Source organism: Ochotona curzoniae, unplaced genomic scaffold (assembly GCF_017591425.1).
Source record: "Ochotona curzoniae isolate NIBS_2020 unplaced genomic scaffold, NIBS_Ocur_1.0 contig_1302, whole genome shotgun sequence".
NCBI lineage: Eukaryota > Metazoa > Chordata > Mammalia > Lagomorpha > Ochotonidae > Ochotona > Ochotona curzoniae.
The window spans coordinates 2525692-2546394 of record NW_024465035.1 but is presented as its reverse complement, the minus strand read 5'-3'; the positions used below and the strand labels follow the sequence as shown (position 1 = coordinate 2546394).

Sequence of the window (20703 nt, the reverse complement as noted above, 5' to 3'; positions counted from 1 at the left end):
CCTTAAAAAAAAAAAAAAACTACAATACTTACTGTAACACTGGCAACTCTGAGGTAATCATTGCTGGAGAGGTTGTTCCACGATGCAGGAAAATTCTTAAGTGCTGTACAACGGAAAACTACTGAAACAACCTCAAGGCGATCCTTAAAAAGAAAAACAAAAACAATTATATTAAAATAAAGTTGGATATTCACAATACATAGACAATACACAGACAACACAATTGATCAGTTTTATCAGGAATTGCACTATTTAGTACTTAAAGACTGAAAATCTAGCCATACAAAAATCTACAGTATGATTCTACTACATCTTTATTCACAAATGTCAAAATCTGGGGCAGCACTCAAGGTGTACTTTAGTGTATCAAGGGAAACACTGTGGTACATTTAAACAACAAATGGCATTCGGTTTTAAAAAGAAATGAGGAAATGGTGTTGGGACATTCATGGGTAAAGCCACCATGGCAACACCAGCATCCCACAGAAACACAGGCTGTGGTAGGACTGGTCCACGTGTAGCTCCCCTGCTCAGATCTCCAGGACAAGCACAGAGGAAGGCCCAAGTTGTGGCTCCTGTGATCCATGTGGGAGAAACAAATGCAAGCTCTTGCCTCCTGGATCCGGTCTGGCCTCTGGCCACTGCAGAAATTTGGGGGAGTGAACCAGTGCATGGAAGACCAGTCTCTTCTCTGCCTCTCCCTCTCTGCCTCTGTAATTCTTCCAGGACAATATAAAACAATTTTTAATTTTTTTTTTAATTTGAAGTTTTTAAGCCATAAAAGATTAAGAAAACCCTTTAATGCATATATCAAGTGAAAACATACAATCTGAAAGGGACACACACACACACACACACCCTGGAGAATGCAAAAGGAGGACACAGAAAGATCAGAAGACATTGCAAATTAGGTGGGCAGGGAAAAGAATGATCAGTTCCACCACAAACAATTCTGAAGGAAGTGAAATCATCCCACAGGATCTATGAGCTGTGTAACAGTACAAGATACAAATGTCCAAGCCCACCAAATTTCTAATGCCAACAGTGAATCCTAACACAGAATATCCTCTTTGGGTGGTAATGAAACATCAATAAGTTTATAACATACATATGGGATCCCAGCACATGCAAGTCAAGAACTTTAGCCACTATGGTACCACACTAGGCTCCCAAATAAAGAAATCTTTAATTAATAAACAAACAAACATATATTCACAGGCAGAGAGGGAGAACGGAAAAAGGGGAGGAAATCCCATTGGCAATGGATGCCCTAAATTCCTTTGACATCCAGGGCTGGGCTAAGGCCCACAGCAAGGAACTCCATCAATGTCTCCCACATGTTTGTCGGGGACCCAACTACACAGTTCCACCTATGTTGACTGGAAGCTGAAGATGTTAGCTGAACTGAGCTGCTCTTAAACAGGACAGCAACATCTAAATTATTACGTGACACTTTAATTCTTAGTAATTAACTTATGAAAGAAAAACAAGGATATTACTGCTATGTATTTCCTCCTCTCATTTCGAGCCAATATGGTCCAATATCTGAAGACTAAAACTGTAACTACTCAATTAATAATAAAATTGCACTTACAACTATTTGCATAACTCACAGTTCCATAGATCAGTACCATGCAACAAATAAACTTTTAACAAGTTCTTGCTGGGTGAAAAAATGAAACCATCTGATAAAATCAACAATATTATTCACCTATAAAGACCCCAAAATATTTAATCCTAGTAAGAAAATTGCTAACCCCAAGAACTTGCAAAGTTAGAGGCTACCACAATGCCTGCATGTGCTGTGTTTTCACACAGTACCTTCCTCCCTGTGTCTGTTTTCTTAGTACCATGATGCTGGGTTAAAGTTCACACTAACCGGAAAGTGACTTCACGTTAGCTACATAAAAGCACTGTTTACAAACTACTTGTTGAACGAATGTTTGGAAATACATTTACAGAGCAATTCCTATACGTCAGGTACCTTTCTGGAGTTAAAAACAGAATGGCAAATTTGATTAAATCCCTGTATTTAAAGACTGTTCTTTCAAGCTTAGAAAATTGACAATATAGAAAGAGCTAAACATGACAATTTCCGATGATGTGAAATGTTAAGAGATAATAAAATTCCTTTTAAAGAAATGATTTTAGGTTTTCTAAGGAGATGCCATCTGAGTAAAGACCGGATGGATGTGTAAAACAAGTGCCAAGGTAGGAAATTCAAACAGAATGACAATTACTGACAAAAACTGAGGTATTGTCTTACTCAACTAGCAGGGACATGTGGCAAAAATACTGTTTACAACTTATTAGGCATTCTAATTTTGAAGCTGTCTTTCTGTTTTAGCTTCTCTTATTTTAGGGGGGAAAATTAGTCATCAATGCTAGCTCACTACTCAAATTCAAGTTTCCCAAATAGTGGAAGGAACTCAGACACGGAGTCCTCATTAGCGTCACCAATGGATCCACATTAGCAGGAAGCTGCAGTCAGGGGTTAGAAAACTGAGCAGCACATCCAGGTCCTCTGGGATTAGACACAAGCATCTGAACTAGCCATTTTTTTAAAAGATTGATTCATGTACTTATTTATTTATTTGTTCAATTTAAAGGCAGATTGAGAGTGGTCTTCCATCTGCTGTCTCACTACCCAAATGATCGCAACAGCCAGAGTTGAGCTGATCAGAAACCAGGGACGAGGAGTTTCTTCCTGGTCTCCCACCTGGATACCGAGGCCAATGGACCTAGCCCTAGGTATAAGCAAAAAGCTGGATAAACAGTGGAGTAGCTAGGACACAAACCAGTACTGATATGGCATGCTGGTTCTAGCAGGCAGAAATTTAGCCTGCAACACCACTGCAATTGCCCTCAACTAGTCTTAACTGTTAGACCAAATGCCCACCCCATATCAGTCTTTAAAAAATTTTTATGCATCACATGGCACAGGCTTAGCCTACTGGTTAAGATACCAGTTATAGAACTCAATTCCATGTTCCTGATCTTGGACAGCCTGGGAGGCAGAGGTGACAGCTCCAATAGTTGGGTCCTCACAGTCCACATGGAGATTACATTGAATTTCCACCTCCAATCTTCGGCCAGAAGAGTTCTACCCTAGCAGGTACTTAGGGAGGGAACACAACTGGAGGTATCTCTCTCACACACACTAACTCTACGTCTCTCAAATAATTTTTTAATCAACCTTTTTTATGTTATATTACTTCAATATGAGATGGTTTAAACTTGTGTACTTCACTATCAAGTGAGTATTTCCTTATCTCAAAACTGGAGTTCTAAGGAAACAGTGAAACAGAACATTAATTTTAATTTAGACACCGCTCCGCAGAGCAGGAACTGTGGTGAAGTGGGTAGCCACCACCTGCACTGCCCGTATCCTACTTGGGCACACATTCAAGTGTGCGACTGCGCCACTTCCATCATAGCTGAGGGCTGAAAAAGCAGCAAAGGATGGCCCGAGATGGGTTCCTGCATACAAACGGAAACCCATAAGAGCCCCTTGGCTCCTGCTCAATCCTGCTCCAGCCGCTGCAACCACCTGGGGAGTGATCCAACAGCCCACAACCTCTCTCTTTCTCTCTCCCTTTTCTCTTTTTCTCCCCTCTTTCAAGTAAAAACACACAAATCTTTAAAGAGGAAAAAATCTTTTTAAAAGACAATGTACTTTATGAATAGGAAAGCAGTAATTATTATATGTTGACTGTAAATACTACAACCCCCAATTTTGAGAAAAAATAAACTTTATTCAAATCTTTAAAATGGACTAAGGTATTCCCCAAGTTTTAAGAATACCACGGACTTGGGCTGAACTAGGCTTCAATGCTCATTGACAAGTATGAGAGCTAAATGGGATGTGGGACAGGCTGAACAAGCCTGCGGTACATACAGGCATGCACGGGAACCAGAGTAGGGAGCAGGCCTGCTGGGGGTGTGGGCAGCGCCCGACTGGGCTGCAGCTCCCACTGGTTTGCGTGAGGACCGAGTATGAAGTCAGATAACTGGTATATTACTTTTGGTCCAAAACACTAAAACATATTAAACGGCCAATCAGAATGATATAAAGACTTTCCTTACCTCACTGCTCTGGAAATACACTTCCATCTTCCCAATTCCAAAATAACTATAAAGGATATTATAGGAGAGGCTGGGATTTAGGACAGTGGTTTTAATGAAAAGAATGAGTCTATAAGGGCTTTTTGGCTCCTAATCTGCATTTTTCTCCAGCTATTTCTTTCCTCAGGCTCTGTATTGGTGCAACAGTGTTTCAAGATCTCTACTCCCACTGCTTCTGCACTTGATTCTTCATCTCCGTTTTCACCTATGCCCCATCACCCTTCCTTTTCTTTTTTTTCTGGATCTGAGTATTTCAATGTCACATTCACACTGAATAAAATGGTAATTTTTTCAGAAGCATTCTGAATTACTTTCTATGCTATTCATAGCACCTATTTCTCAAAATGTCTACACATGAATATTTTGAGCTTTATAGGTCAGTTTGGGACATCTTTGTATACGAATTATTAACTAAACTATCTAAAACTAGACTATTCTTCGCCACTCCAAATTCAGTTAGCCAGTGTCTCTCTGAAAGCACCCTCCCCCTCTTCTTGCATGCCATCTTCTAACCCTCCCCCCACTGATCCAACAAACCGCCTCATGACATCTGAATAGGGATCAGGTATCTCCCTAACAAATATGTCCTATTATGAGGAGTAATGTCCATCTACACTCAAATTCAAGATTCCTGGATATCTTTCCGCCAATGACTATTCACACAGCCCTTGTTTTTTTGTTTGTTTGTTTCGGAAGGCTGACATTTTTTTTAAATATATACATTTTTTAATTAATTACATTGCATTATGTGTCACAGTTTCATAGGCTCTGGGAATCTCCCAACCCCTCCCTGTGCCCTCCCCCCATGGTGGATTCCTCTACCTTGTTGCTGTATTACATTTCAAATTCAGTCAAGATTCTTTCATTGCAACAGTATATTAAGCATAGAGTCCAGCATCTTATTGTCCAGGTAAATTCTACAGTTTCTTGGGGAGACCACCTCTGGTCTGAAGGCAGAGTTGGCAGAATATTATCCCGATCAATTTAAAGCCACAACATAACATCAACAACAATTTACAACAATATGGAATTAATAGACATGGTATTGAATAACCAATATGTTAAAAAAAATGCAAGTTCTTAACCACATCCTGTGACTACTTCATTGACATTTCAATTTTAGTTTATACAAACAGAACCGGCTGCTATATACCTTAAAATGGCTATAGGGTACTATTCAGCTGTCTCATGTCTATTTTCATTATAGTATTTAGCAGTTTATAGTGTTAAAGCATAATTTTGCTGAACTTGGCAGATTTTAGGATAGTCTAAACTGGCTTATAACTCTAACAAGGCATATGTCAACAACTGAGGCACAGAACAGTCTTAGGAGGGGTATGCAGAGAAATCTGCAATACCTTAGTGAGGAGTAATTAATCTTTCACACAGCCTTTGGATTGCTGTTACACACTCATTGAGTCAAATCCCTTAAGAAGTCTGATTCAATCTTCCGTGTTCCCGCTTTCATATTCCTCAACTTCCAGTGCAGCTCTGCTCTCTGATACCACACACAGTCTAATACTGACTCCTTCCACTGGCTGCCTGTCTTCACCTCATCTCATTTCCTTAGTAAGTCTACACCTGAATTTACTACTGAAAACATTTCCTAACCAATTTTCTTTACCTTCTGTCATTCTATATGGTCTGTTCTTCAAAAATCTGATGCTAAAATAAGGCTAAACATCCAAACTTTTCAGCAGCATTGCAACAATAACCACAACACTATAAATACTAATAGCATATGAATGCCAAGTTTTGTCTACAATTTCAGATATGATACCATATAGTTCTAATCCCTGTGGCCCTGCTTCCCATCTAGCTCCCAGCATGTAGCCTGGGAAAAGAGTTGAGGACGGATTGGAACCCTGTACCGCATGGGGGACCCAAAAGAAGCTCCTGGCTCCAAATCGGCTTAGCTCCAGCTATTGCGGCCGCTTGGGGGAGTGAATCATCAAATGGAAGATCTTCCTCTCTGTCTCTACTCCTTTCTGTATATCTGACTATCCAGTAAAAATCAATAAATCTTTAAAAAATTTTTTGAGTAATAGGGATAGTCACAACATACCCTTAAGCTAAAAATACCTTTAAATCTACAGTAAAGCCATAACTCTTCAATTTTGTGAAGGCTGAGACAGATGAGGAGGTCACAGGAGACTGAGGCTCCCTGAGGCTTATCAAAAGAAAGCCACCTCCAAAACACAAACCTTCAAGGTAAAACATTAAGTGCTGATTTACAAGTGACAACTTTTCCAGAAGACCTCGCCAACATAACCGATGAAGGCAGGTACATCTGGAAGAAAATAGCTCCCTCACTTTCCTTACCACTACTAAACTAACAGAATTCTGCTAAGTAATTATTTGGCTGCCTGCCACCATTGTCTGTAAGGATGCGAGACACTTGGGCATAGCAAAGCACATACCCCTTGTGCACATGGGCCTCCAGAGAGCAAAGGTGGACTCTGCATGTGGTTGCCCACTGCCACAAGGTGGACACTGTGTGTTCTCGCCAGCTGCCTTCAGAGGAGGGATGGATGAATCAGCAGCTGGCTCCATAACTGTTCACCAGCGTGTCAGAATGCAACACTGATCTATCTGGAACTAAGCTTGTGTCACACTACACTAAAAAGATTTTCAACATAAACAAAACAGCCCATCAAGAATTTTCACATCTAGAAGGAAAGTCATTTTCCCGAGTTAATCACTCTTCCTTTGGTAGGGCCTAATGCAGGTGGTGACTTGAAACTTTAAGTAGAGCCTGCAGATGTGGTTGAATTTTTGCAAATCTAGTAAAAAAAAAAAGTGAATGGATGACCGATTCTGTTTTTAAGACTGAGCAAAGAATGCAACTGTTTGAGATGGACTCTACTCCTGATGAAAATGCTAATGACATTGCTAAAATCACTTAGCATACTGCAATTACACAATTAACAAAGATTAACAAAGCAGTGGCAAAGTTTTAGAGGAATGACTCCTGAAAGCAATTTTTCTGCCAAACAGTTTCACATGCCACAGACATCTTTCATGAAAGGAAGTCAACCAACACAGAAAACTTCACTGTTGCAGAGATGCAAATAAAAATCGCAATAAGAATTCACCTCACTCCAGTCAGCCTGGCTGTCGTCCAAGAAAAATTTTAAAAAAATTGCTGCAGAAGAATGGAAGAAAAGGTACCCTAAAGACACCTTAGGGGGAAATATAAACTAATACAGGTATTAGTTACAAAATACGGAAATTCCTCAGACATCTGAAATGGGTCTAACATAGGATTCAGCCTATTACCCTCTTGGGAATTTACCCAAAGGAAATTGTATCAGCCTACTTAAAAATTATCTGTAGGGGCAGGAACTGCTAGGTAGCAAGTAAAGCCACTGCCTTTGGAGCATCCCATACGGGATTCCCACTGCTCCACTTCCAAAGAGGCCTCCTTCCAGTACACCTGGAAAAGCACCATCACGTCAATTAAAAAAATTAATCAAACTGATATTTAGAGATTTGATTGTTTTTTACAGCTCTTGTCTATATTCCTGATTTTTCAACTAACTGCCTGAAATTTTTACTTAGTGAAATTTAACACTAGTGATTTAAGGTATGTTCTTGCAAAAACTGCAAAAGAAAATAAAAGAAATAAGAAAAGGAGGGGGGAGAGTGAGGGAGGAAAGGTAGACTGGAAGTATCACCATGCTCTTACAATTCTAAGGAATGCATGAAATTTGTTCCCTTTATATACATAAAATAAATTTTTAAAATGAAAAGCAAAGCCAAAAGGTATCTAGTAAGATAGCTACTGTCTAAAATGCAGTCCCAGTATTGCAAGGACTTGGAATCTTGAAACCTCTAAGTACTGATGCTGGGAATGCAAAATGTGAAAAATCAATACGACAGCTCCTCAAAACAGGAATCAGAGTGGGAAGGTGGTGCTGGGAACTCATCGCATACCCTAGTGCAGTATGTCCCACCTACTCCGTACCCTCAGGGACAGCAGGGAAAGGCTCAAATGCTTGAGTCCCTGCCATCCTTGTGGGAAACCTGAATTGGGTTCCAGCTTCTGGTCTCAGCCTAGCCCAGCCCCTGCTGTTGCAGGCAACTGGGTACCATACCAGTAGATATTCATCTGTCTTTCAAATAAAACATAGAGATTGGGTGGGAAAAACAAAATCACTTTATGGTCTAGAAACTGTAATTCTAACCATACACTTAAAAGTACTCAAAAACAGGGTCTAAAGGAATAGACTCGTCGCAACAGGGAAAATGAGGAAGCAACCTAAGTCTCTCCAGACAGCTGAATGGGCCAGCACAATGTGTAGAGTACACTCTGTGTGTGTAGAATGAACTGTTAATGTTAAAAAGGGATACCGTGACATGTGTTACAACAGGAATGATCACTGAAAAGATACTAAACAAAATAAACCACACACACTACGATTCCAGTTATATGAAATCCTCAACCAAATTCATACAAATGACAATTAGAATGGTGACTGATAGTCAAGGTTTCTGGTTGTTTGGGAAGTAGGATCACGTGCCCACAACACCCAGAAGTTAAAGCAGAGCACCAGAGCGACATTCCAGATCCCCTGTGTGGGGAGCAGGAACCCAGCTACGGAGCCATTAACACTGTCCCCCAGCTTCTGCACTAACAGGAAGCCAAGGACCAAACCCAGACACTCAGTGTGGAATACAGACATACTAGCCAGCCCCTCAATCACCAAGTCAAACACATCAGCAAAAAGTATTTCATGGAGACAGAGTTAGATTTGAAAAATGCAGTTACGGAACCACATCACAGTGATGGCTAGTACTACAACATACTTAATATCATGAAACTGTACACTTAAATGGTAAGATAGTAAATTTTATCACAACAAAACTGTGGGAGGAACAGCAATGAGTATGGGTAGAACAAAAACAAAAAAACAAAATGATGCCAACAAACATTAGGTTTGACTTGAAATAAATCACACTTAGGGCCAGTATTGTGGATTAGCACAACACACTGCCACCTGCAAGGATAGCACCCCAAATGATACCAGTTCAAGTTCCAACTGCCCCACTTTCCATCCAGTTCTCTGCTAATGGCCTGTAAAGTAGTGGAGGATGGCCCAAGTGTTTGGGCTCCTGCACCCACATGGGAAACCCAAAAGAAGCTCCAGGCTCTGGATCAGCTTGTTCCAGCTGCTACAGCCACTTGGGGAGTGAACCAGTGGATGCTTCGAAGACTGATCTCTTTCTCCGCCTCTCTTTAACTCACTTTCAGATAAATACATAAATCTAAAAAGAAAAAAAGAAATCCAGACAACAGTGCATGTTTTACAAAAGCCCATGAAATATTATACATCTGTATGCATAAAAAAGCATATTAAAGTGTATAACTATGAGGAGAGGAAAAAGAGTACATAATGTAGATTAAAGTGACATGAAAGGAAGCGCTTTGATGAACCAACAACTACTGTAAGGGCCAGTGCTAATCCTGCACCAGCAATACGGACATGGAGTCCCCAGTGCAATGGACAACGACGAAACTGTTAACATGACACTACCGTTACTTTGCACAGCTCCACTAGTTTTCACTACGCCAAATCTTCATGAGGCTTGACTATATTCAGTGCGCAGGCCACAACATGCAACATGCACACCGCCATCTCCCTTTCCACACTCCAAATGCTATTCAGACAGACACTAATGTGACTGCCTTAAAGACTCAACAAGACAACTCTAAGGTCATGCTGACAGTAAATCTAGACACTGGGCCTGGCTTTACTACTCCGTAAAATCACCAACCTTCCCACGCTCCGAATTAATTAAATCATCTGTGATAGAAGACAAAACTTAACAGCTGTGAAAGTGTTTCTTCAAACAGTAAAATAAAGCAAAGTGACAGCACAAAGATTCCAACATTCACAAGAGGGTTCTAAAAATAGTGTTTAAGAAATTTATCCTGTCTCATTTCATTATTCATAAAAATACTTCCAGCAAAACTGTGCTACAGTAATATAAGTGTTAAATTTTTATGTGCTTTCTGCTAAACTTCAAGTGGTTTAAGAGGATTTCTTTAAAATCCTCCTTCATTCGCTCAATTCTCTTCTCAAGCATATTAGACTCCATTAACAGCCAATCATGTAAGCTGAGCTGCAAGTGACCTGAGAGTTGCCATAGCAACAGCTGCTTTCTGAAATACGTGTTATGCATGTTAAAAACTCTCAGACAGGATACCACATCTATCAATTAACAACTGAAGCTCAACACTGAACGTTATCCAAATGAAAGGAATAACTCAATTACCTTAACAAGGCAACTATTTCTCCCCCTGCCCCCCCCCCCAAAAAAAACAGTGAGGTGGAAGGTGGGGAGAAGTTTAGTACTCATGACCCAAACTGCCAGCCTGACTAATAAATTTCAAAACTGACAACTAAATTAATAACACAAGAGTTGAATGCCAGCGTCAGCAACACACAAAACTGGTACAAGAAAAAGGAAAGAATAATAATCAGCCACAATTAGCTACAAATCATCACACGGTAATGAAGACCTTAACACTGCAATGCACTGGCAAAGTGCCGTATCACATGAATCCGAATGCTGGCATAACAATAATATACTGAAATGTTTTTCTACACATTGTACGTATGATATATGTCACAAACATATATAAAGGTGTGCAAATAGTACATACAAAAGCTAGCCTGTTTTCAAGGAAAGTCATTCTTTGGCAACTCACAAATGACAACTACCTTTTCCCATAAAAATTCTTTCTCCTACAGAGCTACAGCTCACCAGCATCTGCCGGCAAAGTCATCTTCAAGCATGCAATTCCAAGCAGCAAGAAATCTTCCAAAACCAACCTTATTCTGCAGAAATACTATCAAAGCTAGTACATAATGACCATTCACAATCTAAAAAACATTAGATTAACACTATCATATGCTCTAGAACAACCAATTTAAAAAAAGATTTGTTTTATTTTTATTGGAAGGTCCTATCTACAGAGAGGAGGACAGAGAGAAAGATCTTCCGTCCATTGATTCACTTCCCAAGTGGTCACAATCAGTGCCCATATGAGATCCCAGCACATTCAAGGCGAGGACTTTAGTCACTAGGCTATTGTGCTGGGCCTAAAAATAAGTTCTTAAAAACATGTTCAGTCAGCTAATACAAGTAAATTCATGAAAAGTACTACACAAATATTTTAAAATAAGAAACAAAATTGATATAAACAGTAAGTAAAACCATACTTAAACCACTAATACTCATACTCCAACACTCAAATCCCCGCCAAAAAAAGCATTCTGGGTAGCACACTTTAAATTTGATCTTTAACGTTTGATTCATATGTGGTATAAACATAAATCAACTTCAAAGGAAGAATTTTTAAAAAGTGACTCAAAAACTCCTAAAGCAAAATATGGGAAAACAGAAGGAATAAGAATGCAAACGATAAACTGTCTTCATGTCTGTTAGATACAAAAACTAGCAATACCTTAGTTTGACCCCAAACGTATTAAAGCTTTAAAAGCCCAAAGATTAAGTATTCCTGTATTTATGACTCATTCACTAACCTCCCAGAGAATACTATTTTTCCCAAATGCTATTCTACTTCTAGAGCAATAAAAAAAGTAAATTTCTTTCAATATAAAATTTCCACCCTTTCATTTGTATTTCTTGTACTTAGACAAACTCTTAACACAAAACACTTAATTCAACATCTCAGCATAATATTTAATATCACATAGCTACTATCTTTTAAGCACATTTAATTTATTACTTCATGGGATTTTCACAATATTCCAACATACTATTTATAAAGGCTTTTTAAATATTGAATGTCAGAATTGCAAAGAAAGGAAGAGACAGAAATAAAAAATCTTCCATTCAGCTGGCTCACTCCCTGGATGGCCAGGTCAGGCTGAAGCCAGAAGCTTCAAGCAGTCTCCTGCACAGGTGCAGGGGCCCAAGCACATCTTCCCCTGCTTATCTCAGCCATCAGCAGGGACTTGGATCAGAAATGGAGCAGACAGGACACAAACTGGTGCCCATGCGATATGCTCCAGACACAGGTAGAGGCTTTACCAGACATGTTACCACTCAGGCCCTGAGACAGACATCCTTATTATCATAACCACTATTTTATACAGTGGAAGTGAGGCAAAGAAAACATGGTCAAATCACACGGCAAGTTGTAAAACCAATATTCTAATTCAAAACATCAGGCCCTGTATCTTTCTCCTTATCTGGTACACACAAAGTTCATCTCCCTTTCCACTAAACAAACTGACCCTTCTCTTATCACCCACCCAATTCCCTAACTCTACACTTCAGCTAACTCATTTCTACCTTTGCCAATCCAGCAACACCAAGTAATAATCAAGTAGGCTGGGGGCCTGGCGCAGTAACTGAGCCTTGCATGCGCCGGGATCGCATATGGGCGCTGGGTCTAATCCCGGAGTCCCCGTATCACATCCAGTTCCCTGTTTGTGGCCTGGGAAAGCAGTCAAGGATGGCCCAAAGCCTGGGGACCCTCCATCCCGCATAGGAGACCCAGAAGAGGCTCTGGGTTCCTGGTTTTGGATCAGCACAACTCTGGCTGTTGCAGCCACTTGGGAAATGAATCAACAGATGGAGGATCTTCCTCTCTGTCTCTCCTCCTATCTGTATATCTGACTTTCCAATCAATATAAAATAAAATAAAAATAAATCTTTTTTAAAAAATCAAGTAGGCTGAAAACAAAAACTATTTAACCTATAAAACCCACATTTAAAAATACACATAAGAACAAAATATTTTAGATTTCAAGCAAAAACGAGACATTTAGCTCGAGCACGGTTACGGCTGTCAAGAAGTTAGTTTTCGGGCCCGGCGCGGTGGCGCAAGTGGTTAAAGGTCCTCGCCTTGCACGCCCGGGATCCCATATGGGCGCCGGTTCTAATCCCGGCACCCCCGCTTCCCTTCCAGCTCCCTGCCTGTGGCCCGGGAAAGCAGTCGAGGACGGCCCAAAGCTTTGGGAACCTGCACCCGCGTGGGAGACCCGGAAGAGGCTCCTGGCTTCGGATCGGCATAGCATCGACCGTTGCGCTCACTTGGGGAGTGAATCATCGGACGGAAGATCTTCCTCTCTGTCTCTCCTCTCTGTATATCCGCCTTTCCAATGAAAATATAATAAAAATAAATCTTTAAAAAAAAAGAAGTTAGTTTTCAAGCACTTACCATATATCAGGAACTCTCCTAGGAAATGTCTTTATATACACTGACAAGTTTTAAAGCAGTCATATGCAGTTGATACCACTATACATATTTAATAACAAGCAATGGCCCAGCATGGTGGCCTAGCAGCCAGTCCGCACCTTGCACATGCTGGGATCCCATATGGGCGCCAGTTCTAAACCAGGCATCCCTGCTTCATATTCAGCTTCCTGTTTGTGGTCTGGTAAAGCAGTCGAGAAAGGCTCAGAGCCTTAGGACCCTGCCCCAGCACGGGAGACCCAGGAGGGGCTCCTGACTCCTGGCTTTGGATCAGCTCAGCTCCGGTTATTGTGGCCACTTGGGGAGTGAATCAACATATGGAAGATCTTCCTCTCTGTATATTTGACTTTTCTATAAAAAATGATAAAAATACAAAAAAAAAAAAAGCACAGCCAAGGTACAAATGCAGATCTCCCCTGCAGAGCCAAAGACAGGCTCCAAGCCTGAACTGTGAAGTGCAACGGTTAAGTGATGGTTCTGTGGGATGCAATATCATCAAGAGTATAAATCAGCTAAATCAGTAATTAAAGAACTGCATTCCAAATAGCTGAGTCAAGTGGATTTCTCCTTTTATCCCTGCTTAAAGAAGAGCTAACAGCAAGGATATCCAGCCTGCGATTAAGCCTGGTACTAAAATGTTCTTCAAACAACAGTTTTGAGATCATTTCAGTGGGTTGCAACTATTCATTTATTTTTAAGAATTATTTTTCATGGAAAGTCAAAGAGAGAGCAGGAAAGACAAAGATCTTCCGTCCTCTGGTTCACTCCCCAAGAGGCCATAACGGTGGCAGCTGAGTCCATCCGAAGCCAGGAGCTTCCTATGGGTCTCCCATGCAGGTCCAGGGTCCCAAAGCTTTGGGCAATCCCCTACTGCTTTCCCAGGCCACCACAAGCAGGGAGCTGGATGGGAAGTGAAGCAGCCAGGTCATGAATCCATATGGGATCCTGGCACATGCAAGGCGAGGATTTAACCACTAAGCCGCCCTGCTAGGCCCACAATTAATCCGTTTTCATGATTTAGAATACAATAACAGAAAATGCAATGCAAAGATACAAGTGTACCATTTCACAAAACTTTGAATTCAGCTATATATTTAGAAAGTCATGCATATGTGTGGTTAGAACTACAGTGTAAAATGTATTTTATGCTGTGGAGCACAAATTTTTAGAAGTTTTTTTTTTAAAAAAAAACTACTGCTCTAAATGAAGTGTATGTATCTGTGACAATGTCCTCAGGTGTACACTGGGGCCTCAGGTAAGGCAGAGCAACGCTTGAGACCCAGGAACAGTGCAACCCTCCCACCCCAAAAGGCATGCTTATCTTTGGCAACTGTGTGTTCCAGAACAACATGCCTCATAATTATTCATATAACTTAGGACATTATTTGTCAGCCTTTACTTCCATTATCACAAAAAGCAGCATTTCTATCTGGTTATTCCTTAATCACCCACAGCATGGAATTTCAGTGCCACAAATAAATTATGTATGTCTCTGTGTTATATGTAGCTCTGGTCCACATCCTAAAAGGGCAAACAATGGGCGCAGGCTCTAGCAAGTTAAGCCTCTGTCTGTCTGAAGCACCAGCATCCTATACGGCATAGGTTCTAAGCCAGCTCCTTGCTACAGTGCCTGAGAGACTATCAGAGGACAGCCCCAAAGCTTGAGTCTGTACCCACAAGGGAGTCCCACTTGAAGCTCTTGGCTCCTGCCTCCAATGGGCCCAGCTCTGGCCACTGTGATCATTTCAGGAATGATAGAAAAACAGATAAGGGTAGAATAATCTTGCTCTGTCCTTCCTTCCATCTCTACAACTCTCTTACAAATAAAAACAAACAATTCTGTTAAAGGGGGGGGAGGGGACAACACTTGGGTGTTTTTTGCCCCCATAATCAATTTTTTTGAGAAAACATGCACTTCAGAACACACTAGATTAAGCAGCCTGCTCCATGCCAGTCAAAGAAAAAAATTAATGGATGAAACAAATGTGGAACACAGAATCTCAGGCTTGTTAAATTGACAAGCTTAATCTTTCTTGAAAATGGACAATCAAGAATCACCAAGCCAGGAAGCAGGGGGTGGGGAGCTGGGGCTCACGCAAGAAAGCAGAGCGAAGGCAGAGTGGCAAGCACAGTGAGTGAAGCTGTCATAAAGCTTATTACCAGTTCCCAAAATCTACTGGAGTTTTTCTCGTTGGCTTTTTGGATTCCATGAGACACCTTTCTTCTCTATTCTCCCTTTTTGAGCCACAATATCTATAACTTTCCTCAACATCTTATTTCAGGAGAATTAAGTTTTTTTTTCTATAATCTTACAGGTCCACAGATAGACGACTTTATATTTTAATTAGATGATCCAGGTTTGAGATTAGGTTTTCTGAGCTGACAAGATTTAGATGTCCTTTTGAATTATAATACAGTGAAACTATCAGGAACCTCAGCACGGGTGAGTGTAATCACAGTGCCAGAGGAGGCTGGCAGTGGACAGGGTTTGGCTCCCCATGAATTTTTTCACCTGCTGTTATCCTGGTTATGTTGCATCACATGCAAAAGGTTACAGAGACTTTTAAATAGGGAGCTTATCCTAGATTACCCCGATAAGTCCAACATAATTGCCTGTCCTTAACAGAAAAAAACACGGGGGAATCAGTTCGAAGCCTGAGTAAGCAATCTCCAATGTTGATCCTGAAATGAAGGGAACCAAACAAAGTAAAATCCAAGTGGCCTCTAGAAACTGAGCAAGACTGGCCAGCACTAAGTCAACAGCCAGCAAGAAAGGGAGACCTCAGTCCTACAGCCACTTCAATTCTAACAACAGTTTCATCAAGGACAGACTCTGCTAGTGAAAAGTCTCAGAGCTGCTGGCACTTTGATTTCTTCCTTCGAACACGCTAAGCAATGACCCAGCTTAGCCCACTCAACTTTTGACTGAAGGAAATTGAGGGATTATAAATAGACATTGCTTTAAAACTACTGAATTTGTGGCAATTTGCTGCAATAGCAATGAAAAGCAACTAAGAATTGTTACACCAATTTTGCAGATAGCAGGAAGCACAATGTGCTTAAACAATTTACCCGAGATCACATGACCAATAACTGTTGATGCTGGGATAAAAAACCCAAGGAGTATGACTTAAACTGAATAAAACAACGTAAGCAGTCAACAGATAGCTAAGTATCAGGGAAGAAAGTCAAACATTTTCCTTGGCACTGCAAAAAGAACATGAAATTACAATCCCACTCTAGAGTTTTTAACCATACCATGTTTCTAAACAAAACTGTTTATTATAGCAAATGATGTAACTGGTTTTCTATTTTTAAAGCCAACTTTTAGCCAAACTATGGTATAAATCATGGATAAATTAAGCTTATTGAGATTGGAGCAGTAGTGTAGTAAGCTAAGCCTCTAGTTGTGGAGACAGAATCCTCCATGGCACCATTCGTTTCCGGTCAGCCCTTCCGATTCAGCTCCCTGCTTATGGCCTGGGAGAGCATCATGGCTTCTGGCTTCAGATCAGCTCTTCTCCAGCTGTTGCATCTATCTGGGGATTCAACTAGCAGATGGAAGACCTATCTCTCTTCTCTGCAACTGCCTTTCCAATAAAAATAAATAAATCCTAAAAATAATTATTAAGTGTAAGCTTTGACAAGATATAAACAACAAATCACTAGTGAAAAAAAGTATAAGATGGAGAAAGGCAAGACAAATGCATAGACCAATCTCCTTATCTAGGAGAACAGTAAGATAATCAAGACTATCTGAAGGAGATAAATGGTGAAATAACAAGTTAAATATGACAAATGAATATTGATGAGTATGGAGAGGTTTTCTGGGGAATTCAGGGAAGAAAAGACGTCTACTTTTCATTTTGGTATTTCTACATGCTTTTACAATTGTATGAATGAACTGTAATTTTTTAAAAATATATTTTAAAAGCATATAAATGTCAGAGAAATGTTAATATTCTCAGAGAAATGAATCCAAATAAGAAATTGGACATGAGAGAGACTCCCATGAGCACCACCAGTGGCACCAGGGTCCAGGCCACCTTAGGCTTCACAGATGTGCTTGGTCCGGGCTGGGTTGGGGGAGGGGAGGGAAGGCAAAAGGCGAACTCTAGGTCAACCTACTGGCCTGTTGTGCTGAGGGAGCTTATGTGCCTGGATCCTGGGTATGTTCAGGAATTAGGCACCAGGGCAGCACATAAGCCAGGAGCTTGAGACCCTAGTAGGGGGTCAGAGCTACAGCCAGCACCCCACCCCACTGGAAGACTGGGCCTGAAGGCATGGACAGAGACTTAAAGCACTTCTGGGCACGGGGACTGTGGGCTGATGAGAGAAGGGGTCAGAGGGATGCATGGTGGTGTGGAGAACCAGAGGGAGTATGTTTCAGGTGAGGAGTGACTGCTGAGGATTTCCACTGACAAGACACTGTACTTGCAGGTAAGCAAGGGGGCTGAGACTGAGTGGTTTGGAGAGGTGAAGCTGGAGTAAATCTGTGAGTCAGACCAATGTACCAGTCAATGTGGGAGACCTAAGCTGGGCTAGTTAACATGGAATACCACCACCACTCACTGGTGCATGCTAAAGCTAGAGCTGGGGGTCTACCTGGCAGGGCTAGATCACAGCACCCGCCAGTGAGTCAGAACACGGGATGGGTAATGTTAGCCTGAGCCATGACACTAACCAACATACGAGAGAATCAAAACTGGGGCAGTCTGTTGGGGCAAAATAAGCCCATCCCTGTGGAACTGCAATTTCATGTGGTTTTCTTAAGAGCTCGGGATGATGACAGGCTAAGCTAGGCAGGACCATGGAACCCTCCAAAACTCATGGGTCCAGACTGCAGCACCAAAAGGCACACCCAAGATTAGGGTACGAGGTGAACTGGGCTGCAACATCCACCAGAAGACAGTGGATGTGTCATACCAAGCAGGATCAGAGCAACCACTGGAACTTGCAAGATCTGGGGCGAGCAACAGGTTCTGGTCAGGGAACTAAGGGGATGCCCTGGTTAGGTTGTGGTTCCACGCCTGAGGAAGATAGCCAGAATGGGAGGCCGTAACCTGAGCTGGATATGACTGTAGTGTTCCTTGGCATGGGTGCAGACAGGGTCTGGGGTGTGCAAGATTGGGCTAGACTCCAGCATCCACTGGTGCTCGTGACAGCCAGCATGGGTATAGGAAAGGGTGGGATAGGTCTCAGCACATGCTGAACCACGCAAGAGCTGTGTTTGGGAGTGGACCAGGTGCAGCTGTGCTATAACAACCAACAGTAAGAACCCAAGTCCTTTGAGCCCACATTCCCATGTGGGAGATACAGAAGAGGCTCTCGACTTCAGACTGACCCAGCTCTAGCCGCAGTGGCCATTTGGGGAGTGAACTGGCAGGAATATCTCTGCCAGTCTCCCTGGAATTCAGATTTTCAGACAAAATAAATATTTTTAAAAAAGAAAAAAGGGAAGGGAAGAAAGGGAAGGAAAGGGATGCAGGGGGCGGGAAGGAGGGATGGAGAGAGGAAGAGAGGGAAAGCGAGAGGTCTAACTATAGACACACACTTGAAAAAAAATAACATACACATAGCGTCTAATAAAATTAATCAGAAGTGTACCAAGAATCTAAGTATAAATGGCAAAACTTTAAAGCTCTTAGATAATTGCATGGAGGGGAAACTCGATGATCACTGAGTCTGCAGATGATGTCTCACAAAAGGCATTTTCAAGGAAATAAGTAGTTGATAAGTCAAGCTTCACTGAAATTAAAAATTTCTCTTCTGCAAAATATACCACCAAAAGAATGCAGAGCCAGCACGTTGGCTCTAATGGCTAATCTTCCACTTCCAAGCACCACATTTCCATGCAGGTGCCAATTTATGTCCCAGCTGCTTCACTTCCTATCCAGCTTCCTGCTAATGCACTTGGGAAAGCGCATGGAGAATGGTTCTACACCTTGGGACCTTGCACCCATCTGAGAGAACCAGAGGGATGCTCCGGACTCCTGGCTTTGGATTGGCTCAGCTCCACCACTGTGGGCATTTAGGAGGGAACTAGCCGATGGAAGAACTGTCTCTCCATCTCTCCTTCTCTAGAAGTCTGCTTTTCCAATAAAAATAAATAAATCTTAAAAGAATGGAACATAAGCCACAAACGAGGAGGAAATATTTGCAAGCAACACAACTGATTATCTAAAATATACAAAGAACTCATAATTAAAACAAGAAAATGAACAAATCAATTAACAAAGAAAAAAATGCTAACAGAATCCTTAAAAGTTAAACTCCCCAGATCCAGCAATTTTACCTCTTCACATTTACTCAAATTATCTAAACATTAGAGCTACCTGTAATAGCTTTTTATAGCATTTTTTATAAAAACTCTATTCCTACATGCCAAAACATGGAAGTAACCAAGACACCCTTCAGTCAGTAAATGAATAAATTGTGAAACACCCAGACAACACGGTATTATACAGTAACAAAAAGAAATTAATTGTATGACACAGAAAAACCTTAGCTGACATTACTAAGTGAAAGGAGCCGATCTGAAAAGGCAGTACAAATACATGGTATGATTCCAACTATATAACATTCTGGAAAAAGTAAACCTATAGGAGCCAAAAAAAGTTAGGACAGGAAGAAGAAATACACAGATGCAGCATATTTTAGACTAGTAAACTTCAGTGAATAATCTCCAGTGGCAGTTACACATATACATGTGTCCAAACTCAGTGAGTATATATCAGCAACAGTGAACTCCATGTAAACTATGCCCTCTGTGTGACAATTCTGTCAGCTGAAATTCATCAACTGTAACAAATGACCTGCTCTGGGGCCCAGAGCAAAGGCTTGGTCAGCTAAAATCTCACCTTGGAAGCACTGGGATCCTAAATGGGTGATGGTTTATACCCCGGCTGCTCCACTTCCCATCCAGTTCCCTGCTTGTGGCCTGGGAAAGCAGTAGAGGATTTGTCAAAGCCTTGGGACCCTGCACCAATGTAGAAGACCTGAAAGAAGGTCCTGGCTCCTGGCTTCGGGTCAGTGCAGCTCTGGCCATCGAGGTCAACTGGGCAGTCAACCAGCGAATGGAAAGTCTTTTTGTCTCAACTTCTCTCTGTAAACTTGATCTGCTCTTCCACTAAAAATTTAAAAATACTCAAAGGAGGGGAAATAAGCAGGCACCACTCTGCTGACAGTGGGGAGGTGTGCGTGTGGAGGCAAGTAAAGAGAATAAAGAGTACAAGTAATATCCTTTCCACTTTATATATTTTACTTTCAAATATTCTACATTTCAAATCTCAATTTCATTAAGTTAATTTCATCATTTAACTTACATACTTGCCAAATTAAGC

The 20703-nt window shown here is 41.2% G+C and overlaps 1 protein-coding gene across 5 annotated transcripts in view; it reads right to left on the bottom strand.

The window, feature by feature from the left end:
* The window catches only part of STAG1 (stromal antigen 1), a 198826-nt gene that overhangs the window by 151688 nt on the left and 26435 nt on the right, over positions 1-20703 (bottom strand). For all 5 annotated transcript variants that reach the window (XM_041004538.1, XM_041004566.1, XM_041004557.1 and 2 more), the window contains exon 2: positions 33-143. In XM_041004538.1, the coding sequence (XP_040860472.1) occupies positions 33-61 (29 nt within the window). In that variant the 5' untranslated portion in view covers positions 62-143. The remainder of the gene's footprint in view (positions 1-32; positions 144-20703) is intronic.